Genomic DNA, 9,784 nt, shown 5'->3' with positions numbered 1-9,784 from the left:
GAGGGGGCGCTGCCCTGATGCCCTTCCCGCTCTGACACCTAAACAAGTTGGGGATTAATCAGAAATAATCCACCTCTGGTCTCCTTAACCCCTCTAGGACCAAAGTCAGACTTGGGACTCCAGGGATGTTTTCTTAGTCCCAAATGGTGGGTTTTTTTTGGGGGGGGGGTTGTTTTGTTTTTTAAGTTGTAGAAGAGTTTTCATTATTTGGCCATGCTTAAAATTTGCAAAAATTCACGACCAGATTCCAAGCCTAGCTTAAAAAACCGGGAAGATCCAGCAAAACGTGACGGATTCTCAAGCGGCAACAGGAACTGCATAATCTCCCCTCCTTTCTTTTCCATTCTCACTGGAAACACGAACTACAGGAACCATCTTTTTATTCCGTAGTCTACATTGACGTATTTACCGGTAGTGTTTAAAATATGAGTCTGTTTAAAGGTGTCAAAATTATACCAAATGAATCTGAACCTTCAGGGAGGTCCCTCTGCGTGGAGACATAGCTTTAATTCATTCTAGTTAACAGCTCTTTAATCTTCCACCATGTGAATAGAATACAGAATATTAAGCCGTTTTCCTGTTGGTAGAATTTAAGATGGTTCTATTTCCCCTCCCTCTCTTCCTTCCATGAAATTAAAAGACGCTTACTCCTTGGAAGGAAGGTTATGACCAACCTAGATAGCATATTTAAAAGCAGAGACATTACTTTGCCAACAAAGGTCCATCTAGTCAAGGCTATGGTTTTTCCAGTGGTCACATATGGATGTGAGAGTTGGACGGTGAAGAAGCTGAGCGCCAAAGAATTGATGCTTTTGAACTGTGGTGTTGGAGAAGACTCTTGAGAGTCCCTTGGACTGCAAGGAGATCCAACCAGTCCATCCTAAAGGAGATCAGTCCTGGGTGTTCATTGGAAGCACTGATGTTGAAGCTGAAACTCCAATACTTTGGCCACCTCATGCGAAGAGTTGACTCATTGGAAAAGATCCTAATGCTGAGAAGGATTGGGGGCAGGAGGAGAAGGGGACGACAGAGGATGAGATGGTTGGATGGCATCACTGACTCGATTTTACATGGGTTTGGGTAAACTCCGGGAGTTGGTGATGGACAGGGAGGCCTGGCGTGCTGCGATTCATGGGGTCACAAAGAGTCGGACACGACTGAGCGACTGAACTGAACTGAACTTCCTTTCTTTGTCACTGCAAACAATGAGTACTGGTATTCTTGTCATAGAAAATTGGAAACTGGGCCTGGGTGAAAAAGAGCCAAGTAAATATTTTGAATACCTACTCTTGGCATACATCATCACATAAACAGTGGCTTCTGGACCTAGTTGCTATGCTATTTGGGATCTCCCAAGAAGCTTTCGGTAACTAGCCATTGCAGAGTCCTGCCCCATGTCTCCAGAATCAGAGCCTCTCAGGTTGGGGGTCCATGATAACCAGGTATTCTGATGTCACCATCCACAGACTGGTGTTTGGAGACCACTGGACCCTCCTACCAGCTGTGGGAGGCAGGTTGTTGTTAGTTTGCCAGCGAGCAAACAGAGACGTGAAGTGGCTTGACCAGGTTCCAGACTTACTTCACAGAGCCAGAACTAGGGACAAAGGTCTCGTGGTTCCCAGTGTTCACACTCGAGTCTCATTAAGGAAAAGCTTTGTCTTTTACTTTGCTAAATACACTTTCAACCTGGGGCTTTCACTCTCCCAGATTGGAGGACTTCATTTTTACTTTCAGTGGCTTTTAAGACTTCGGGGCTTCCCTGGTGGCTCGGTCAGTAAAGAATTTGCCTGCAACGTGGGAGACTGGAGTTCAATCCCTGGGTTGGGAAGATCCCATGGAGAAGGGAATGGCTACCCACTCCAGTATTGGAGAATTCCATGGACAGAGAAGCCCGGTGGGCTATAGTCCATGGGGGTCACAACGAGTCAGACACTACTGAGCAACTAACACACTTTCGGGACCTCAGACAGTGGAAAAGGCTTGGATCTAGAGCTGGGCAGACCTGGTTTAAATCCTTCCTGACCCTCTAGAAGTGGTAACACTCCTCAGTTTTTCTGAGGATCAAATGAGATGACGTCATGTGAGGGGACTCGCACAGTAGAGAATCACTTAGCAAGAAATCGCAGAACACTGATCTCCCTCATTTCATTATTAAGAGTTCATATTGTGTGCTGTTGGCATTTTACATGCATCTCATTTGCTTCTCAACACAGGTGAGCTGGGTCTCTGTATTGGTGTTAAAAGGTGACAAAACTGAGCCCCAGAAGGGTTAATACCTAACCCCAAAGGCAGTTACAAAAAGAAGAAAACCTGGGGTTTGAACCAGGGTTCTTACTCCAGTCCCTACAATTCACTGTACACGACACAGATCTTATTCCAGAATTTGCTCATTTCAGCTTTCCAGTGAATCCTGTCCTCAGTAAAGCTGTCTTCTATCAACCAGGGTTCACCCCAAAGACGTGCCCACTGCCTGCTTCAAGGTCACCCCCACCACCCTCAGAACAGAGCACAACATCCCAAACCAGCTCCTGTGTCACCCACACTTTCACCCCTTCCGCCCACCAGACTTTCAAGAAACAAGTGAGGAAAAAAGGTCAGTTCCCCAAGGGTAACAGAGCCCAAGAAAAACATGTCAAGTTACTATCAGGCCATTTAGTTTATTATTTCACATGAAAGTTAGCAATCAAGGCCACAGTCCTGTTAAACACTTCCCTCCCCACCCGCTACAACCCACCCCTACCCTGCTATAAGAACAGAATAGAACACAACAGAATACCACAGTTCAGGCTGAGCCAGGAACACAAAGTGGCTCCAACAAAAACAAGACAGAAATGTAAGACACAACATCTTTGAACATATACAAAAATTGCCATGGCCCACAGGGCAAGCGGTCACAGTGGGTCAAAAGGGAGACCTCAGACCCAAGGCTCTCAGAGGTTCACAACAGCTGTTGCGCTGGCTACATCTTCTGGGCTCTGCTGCAGGAACAGGAAGGGGAGAGTGCTGGGGGGCCATGGAGGACCCCTTGTCCCACTCTGAAGTTCAGGTCACTGACTGGATGTACTTTGGGTTGGTGGAGATGTCTCAGGCTCTTTTTATCCAGAAGAGAGGGATGCAGGGAGACAGCAGGAGCCCTGACAGCTCCCCCCCAGCCCCAAGCTCAAGGTAAGGAAGCCAGCCAAGAGGCTGCCCCTCTCCACAAACAGTCCATGGCCCCAGGAGCCAGCACACTTGCATTCATATGGCATAAAGCCCCACAGCAACCGTGGCCACCAGAAAGCTGAGTGTGAGGACCCATCGCAGGAGAGGTGCCTGGGAGAGGACGCTGGGCTGGGGCTTCCCCCTGGACACCTTGGCAGGAGATGAGTCTGAAAGAGAAGGGAGATGATGTCAAGTCCAGGAGGATGGAGGCAGGGCCATTTGACGTCACAGAAAAACAAATCAGAGGAGCCTCAGCAGGGTCTAGTAAAGTCCCTGCAAGATGAAAATCAGTAGCCCTCTAGCCACTACTTGGGTACCTCCTAAGACAAGGGAGCTTGCTTACTTCTCCAAGCTCTCCATTCTTCCATTTTTGGCCAGATTGTACGGAAGTACTCTCCAGGGGTACCCAGGGGACCAGTATGAGAACTGATGTGTTAGAGTAGAGTCCCCTCACCCCCACTAGGTAATCTCATCAGGAATGGCCACATTCCAATGTTCCCAGCAAAATCCCACCAACAGAGGGGTCCATGTAGTCCTGGCACACGTGAGCTATGGTAGCACCAGGAGCAGAGGCCTGAGATAACCTGCCAAGCAGGTGGCTGAGCTTCACCCCTCCCCTCCTTTGACTCCCAAAGCCACATTCTCGCCCATAAGGAGGGAGAGGACATCTGTGGAGCACTCTGGTGCTCTGGAAGTTTCCCACATGTTCTCTCAGCACTGCCACCCCCTAGAGAGCTCTCTGAGAGGCCTGAGGGAGGGACTAACCCGAGACAGGGCCCTGCATCCATGGTGGGGGAATAGCTATAAGCTGCCCTAGGCCCCTAGCCCCACGTCAGGGGGTCTCTGCTAGGGAACCATTAACAGGCCCCCAAGGGACCTAAATTGTGTGTGTGTGTGTGCATGGGGGTGGAGGGAGGAGGACTTGCCATGACTTCAGAGTATTCTTTGAGTACTCAAAAGTGGCCTAGAACCAGCCCAACGCCCCTGATTCTAGAATTGGGGAGACTGAGGTGCAGAGGGGTCATCCGGGTGAAGGCTGGCTCCACCCCCGACTTCTCATTTAAAGCATGGAGAAGACAGAAGAGTCAGGAGACGGCAGAGCCACGTGCCCTCCACACACTGCCCCCGGGAGGCCCTCACCTTGTGCCTTGCTGCTGGCTCGCCTGTGAAGGTCTGGTGCCTGTGAGGGATCACGGTCCTTGGCCTTCTGGGTCAGCAGCCCCTGCAACTCCTCAAACAGCTGCAAGAGAACAAAATGCACGTCTCCATGAAAGGTGGGGCCAAGCCTGCTGATGGGAGGTCTGAGGTTTGGTTGTGAAATAGCAGGACAGAACAGAATCACAGCAAAAATACTGAACATCCAGCTTAAGCAATAAGATGTCACAAGTTCATTAACTCGCCTGCCTGCTCTTCCCCAAATACTCCCCAATAACAACCATTCTGAATGGCCACTCATGCCCGAATGCTGGGTCCCTTTGCAAAGTACCATGTCTTGAGTGGTACCCAAGCAGGCACTCAATGCTCTGTGGTACTCATTAGCCAGGGTTACAGACCAGGACGTTGCCACTCCAAAGATTAAGTGCCTGGGTGGTGGCTAACCCAGAAGTCAAGCGGCAAGGGCCAGCCCTCCCATGGGGCTCTGGCTCCAAAGCGCCTGTTCTTTCTACACCACTTTTCTGAAAGATACAGCTTTTCTCAGAAGACTGACCAGGTCTGCTGGGTATTTTTTATGCAAAGGACGCACATTGCTCAATAGCGAGTGCTATGACCAGTCTCTTCTGGGGTCCCAGGCTGGGAATAAGGAGCCAGGAGAGCATAAACTAAGAGCCCAGTTCTCACAGGGCCTCCAGATAGGAGAGCGACAGAATTCTACAGCATCAGGGTTAGAAGGAATCTCACCCCCACCGGGAACACTCACCGTGGCTCTGCCTAAGAGGTCACCCCCTTCAAGGCAAAACCCATCTTCCCCTGGATTTGAGACACTTATACAAAGACACATCATGCCTCCTGGCTGGGCTGAGAGGCATCTGTGAGCCCTGCAGTGCCAACCTGGCTACATATGAGCACACAGCCAACTTGTATGTTGTCACAGGGAGTTGTCACAGAGTGCCACAATGGTGATGCTCACATCGTACAATAACCGTAGCTAATGTTTGAGGGCTGACCCTGTAACACGCCCTGCTTTGGGGACTTGATTGATTTAAGCAGTCACAACAACTCCATGAGCTAAGTGCTATTATATCCCCATTTTACAGATGGGGAAACTGAAGTACAAAGTGATTAAGAAAGGGATTTGCCTAAGATCACCCCACCAGGTAACTGACAGAACTGGAACCCTGGACCCCAAGCCCCCGCCCTTAACCATGACCCTTCACCCCCCCGCCCCCCACCCTGCGAGAAAGGTCCCTGGAAGAGCAGCTAGAGTCAGGGGTGGCCACACAGTGCAGCCCATACCCTCACCTGGATGTTGAGCAGGAAGGCGGTCTTGGCCTCATCCAGGACCCTCTGCCGGACCTCGGGGGTCATCTCCAGTGTGTTCATGCGGGAGCGGTACAGCTGCTTGAACTTGGTGGCATTAGCAATATTGGGGAAAGTGAAGAAGGCCAGGCCCTCCCCGGAGCTGGGCAGGTTTAGGGCCTTCTGAGCGATCTTCTTGAGAACTTGGCCCCCAGACAGGTCGCCCAGGTAGCGGGTGTAGGCATGGGCCACCAGCAGTTCGGGCTCGGTGCGCCCCACCTCCTGGAGTCGCTGAACATAGCGCTTTGTGGCCTGCGTGTAGGGGATGGCCTCCTGCCAGCGGGGCCCGTACCAGAAGGCCATGTCCTGCTCCAGGGCGGCCCGGCGGTGCAGCTCCTCTGGGAAGTAGAGGGGAGTGTAGACGGGGTTCTCCTTGTTGTGTTCGATCTCCTCCTCCAGGGCCACATAGATGTGGTACAAAGATGCCATCACCAGCTGAAACCAGAGCAAGCAGGTCATTATCAGAGCATCCAGCCCCTTCCTACTATCGCCTTCAGAGACATCCTTGTCACCTCCCCAGGCTGGGCTCCCACCTCCTGCCAGCCCCTCCAAACCTCCCCATATGGCAGCCAAAGAAAGTGTCAGAAGAGAAAATTTTCATTGTGCACTGTCTGAGCCTAAAAACCTTTTATCACACTGGAAAAAATACGAAGCCTCACTTCATCCTTGGAAAAATCCAACAATGGAATGGCTATGCCCATTTTACAGAAAAGACACTAAGGCTCAGAGAGGATATGAGACACAGAAGTCACAAAGCTAATAAGGAACGGAAATGGAGCCAAGCACAGGCATGGCTTTCTGGAGAAAGTAACTGAATGAAAGTGCTTACAGGAGATGCTAGGCACCTCTCTCTGGCTTTTGACCTCTGGGGATCCATCTGCAGGGCACAGTTCTCACCAGAAGACCCCTCTGAACCCCATCACCTCTGAAAGCTGGACTGAGGGACAGCCCAGTGCCCCCTGGCTTGGGTAACTTCCATTACACATTAATTTTGTAGTTCTGAGTTTGAAAGAGGATAAAGTTTAGATGTTCCGGTTGAGGTTTTCAGGTGACTTCTGAGCCTTTAATCGTTCATGGGAGCGCTGTCTCTCACAAGGGCAGAAACCCAGACAGCCTGACACAGAGCAGTCTGGGCTTTCAACTGTGACCGACCTGGTCCTAAGTCCGCTCGGCCAGTCCTCAGCTGGGTAACGGTGGATAAAACCACTCACCCTCTCTGGGCAATCTGAGGCCTCAGTGACTCTGCACAAGGCAAGCCTTGGTTCCCTTCCTTGCAAAGAAGGGTAATCTGACCACAGAGTAATGGGGCAGGTGTGCGGGTCAAGGAGGATGACAGAGATAAAGCACTAGGTGCAACCTGGTAGTCAGCACTGAAGGTGGACCGTGGTGATAAAAAACGCTACCTCTATCAGAGCACTGGGTCCTCTCCTGGATCTTTGTGCTGACTTTGAACTCGGGGGCCGAGAAGGAAGCTCCAAAGAGTACAGTGGCTGGGCATGGGGTACTCCAGCAGCCACCTCCCCACTCCCACTGCCCCAGTCACATTACAGCAACTGTACGTCAGCTTTTTCAGGGGGGCGGGGGGCAGAACAAAGGAGTAAGGGTGAGACTGACACCCACAGGACACAGCCCAGGGCTGTGAGCCCCTTAGAGGTGCATGTTAGATCGCCCTTCACTGAAGCACCTCTCCTGTTGGAAGTAGAGGGCGTCTCCCAATAGCCAAAGGCAGGGTGTCAGAAGTGGTGAGCCACAGCTCTCTACCCCCACTGTTCAACCCAAACAAGCCTCTCCTCACACCCAGCACCTGCCGGGTTCTTTTGTCACATGCTTTCCCTCTACCTGCATGAATTTCACAACTGTGCTGAGTAACAGCAAAAATTCATGCCTCAAATACAATGGGCACTTAAGGAAATCATGCTGGGTATTCCCCTGGGTCCAGTGGTTAGGACTCCGTGCTTCCACTGCTGGGAGCATGGGTTCAATCCTTGGTTGGAAAACTAAGAGCCCACATACTATGCAGTGTGGTCCAAAAAAAAAAAGAAAACCCTGCTGAAAAGTCTCATTTCACAGGTGAGGAAAAGGTACCTTGGGGAGGTTAGATAGTGCCGGTAGTCTTGCTATTAGGGAATGGAAGTACTCAAGCTTGAACCCATACTCTCCTCTTACCTTCAGAGGCAGATAAGACCTATTCAGAAGCATAAGCTCTGCACCAAGACGAGCCTTGGCTCGATTTTGGTCTCTCCCATTTGCTTACAGTCTGTGTGACCTTCTGTTAGTTACTTAACCTCTCTGAGCCTTCCCTTTCTCATCTTCTTTATCAAAGTTGAAGCATTGATTAAAATTAAGTGAGTAAAATGTCAAGCATGCACTAGGTGGTCACTTAAAAGTACCACTGCCCAGCCCTTCCACAATACCACATTGCAGGCTGTGAATCTGCTGTGTGACCCTGGGTAAGTCATTTCCACTCTGAGCCTCAATGTCATGACCTGTAAAATGATTCCCTTGAACATGCTCATCGGGTCCCTCAGCATCCCTAGTAGCCATCCCCACTTATACCATTGCTCTGCACTCTGGGTGCACTCCTACCCAGTGTACCCCTGCCAAGGCTGGTACCTCCAGTCCACATACCTTAAAACCTTCTCGGGTCACCTCACCCTTCTGAAAGTTCTTCATGAACTCGGCATTCTCCGCCTGGGTGTGCACCTCCTTGGTGGCCTCCTTCAGGGCCTCTGACAAATCCTGGGGCATGCTGCAGAGAGAAGGCACAGAGGTGAACAAGGGAGTGGAGGACGGGGCTCTGAGCACAGTCCCTTCCAACGCTAAGCTTCTGAGGGGTACCCCTGCCTGTTTGCAGGACTTAAAAAAGATTTCAGCTTTTATCAGGCTTCGGTTCCCACCTAATACACAGCCACTTTCCCAACTACCTTTAAGATGCAGCCCCAGCCACACTTTTCAGTTATTAAAACACTGTGTAATACGGGTCCCTCAAACCAACAGGAAAGGTCTGGCCAATTATTCTCAATAGAGAAGAGAAGGGAGCAGCATCCGTGGGCAGGGTGAACACTCATTCACCTTCAATTGCTTCCACTGGCTTTTAGACCCAAGATTTAACTCATTAACTTGGTTGAGGTTTCAGATACAGATCTCATGATCCCTTGTAATATCCTGCTCACAGAAAAGTACTGAAAAAGCTCAAGTAAAACTCGGCTTTATTCAAAGAAACAGTCCCTTTTGGGGAGTATTTCTGCCTTACATCTGCATCCACCTCCCACACGAGTGTCATTTCTCCTTTCTGGCCAGCACTCTTTCAGAAACATCACCCCCTGTTCTGTACATGCTGGTCAAATTCTTGGAAGATGGGAGAAGCCAGACTCGGAGGTGAACAGACCCAGGGCCAAACTCCAGCTAGTCAGGAGACCTTGGCTTGCTTGCTGCTCCTCCTCTACTATGCCACCCTCATACTGCAAGCGCGGGCTCAGTAGCCGAGGTGAGGTGCTCTTTAATTCGACAGCTAGGCAGAAGTGGATGCGGTCAAAAGGAGTCTCCAGTAAGAAAGCCAGGCTTTGTCACCCAGGCTCCAACAGTCGCGGGGATCCCGGATTAAGCAAACCCTACCTCCAAGCACTCACACGAGTCCAAAACCAAAACCAAAGTCGGTCCCACGGCAATACTCCCATCGGGTCATCCACAGGGAGCCAGGCATGTCAATTACCTTTCATCTCTCCACTGCCCCACCGGGCGGCATTGGCACCCAGCTCCTCCTAACACCAAAGCCCCAAGTGACCGCCCGCCTGTTCAGCGAGGTCGCTTCCTGCTTCCCGGCACGGTCTCGGGAGCTCTGCGGGAGGAGGGGGCTGCCCTGCCCGGGAGAGGCCGGTCCCCCGCCCCGCACTTGCCTGTCGGGCTGCGGGCGCTCCATCCTGCGGCAGCGTAGGTGTGGGCTCGGTGCTGGCTCCGAGAACTCGGGCTCCGACGGCTCAGAAACAGATCAAGGAGGCGGGAGGACGACTGTGCCGAGTCCCAACTTCGCCGTCTATTTATCCCCGGGGCGAGTCACGTGGCCGCC

General features: G+C 51.3%; 1 protein-coding gene across 2 annotated transcripts; it reads right to left on the bottom strand.

Moving 5' to 3' along the window:
- Positions 1 to 2,637: 2,637 nt before the first annotated feature.
- On the bottom strand, positions 2,638 to 9,773 carry HMOX1 (heme oxygenase 1). Of its 2 annotated transcripts, none has more exons than XM_081595940.1 (5): positions 9,611 to 9,773; positions 8,347 to 8,467; positions 5,662 to 6,153; positions 4,342 to 4,441; positions 2,638 to 3,368 (listed from the first exon to the last, which is right to left on the bottom strand). In XM_081595940.1, exons 2-5 carry the CDS (start codon positions 8,464 to 8,466, stop codon positions 3,238 to 3,240), a joined length of 843 nt encoding a protein of 280 aa, XP_081452066.1. In that variant the 5' UTR covers position 8,467; positions 9,611 to 9,773; the 3' UTR covers positions 2,638 to 3,237. The 2 variants fall into 2 exon arrangements, with proteins under 2 accessions (XP_081452066.1, XP_081452065.1); XM_081595939.1 differs by having other exon boundaries at positions 9,615 to 9,773.
- Between the last annotated feature and the right edge of the window lie 11 nt (positions 9,774 to 9,784).

This window comes from Giraffa tippelskirchi, chromosome 4 (genome assembly GCF_054371585.1).
Source record: "Giraffa tippelskirchi isolate mGirTip1 chromosome 4, T2T-mGirTip1v1.2.pri, whole genome shotgun sequence".
Lineage (NCBI taxonomy): Eukaryota > Metazoa > Chordata > Mammalia > Artiodactyla > Giraffidae > Giraffa > Giraffa tippelskirchi.
The sequence above is the reverse complement of the archived record's forward strand: the minus strand, read 5'-3'. Positions and strand labels throughout refer to the sequence as shown.

What these genes read in the sequence shown, in the direction of transcription:
- HMOX1 (XM_081595939.1), bottom strand. Translation starts at nt 9,637, where the DNA reads ATGGAGCGCCCGCAGCCCGACAG. An exon ending in TGACCCGAGAAGGTTTTAAG is followed by an intron (nt 6,154 to 8,346) that starts GTATGTGGACTG and finishes CTCTGGTTTCAG; the next exon opens with CTGGTGATGGCATCTTTGTA. An exon ending in CCTTCCTGCTCAACATCCAG is followed by an intron (nt 4,442 to 5,661) that starts GTGAGGGTATGG and finishes GTTCTCTTGCAG; the next exon opens with CTGTTTGAGGAGTTGCAGGG.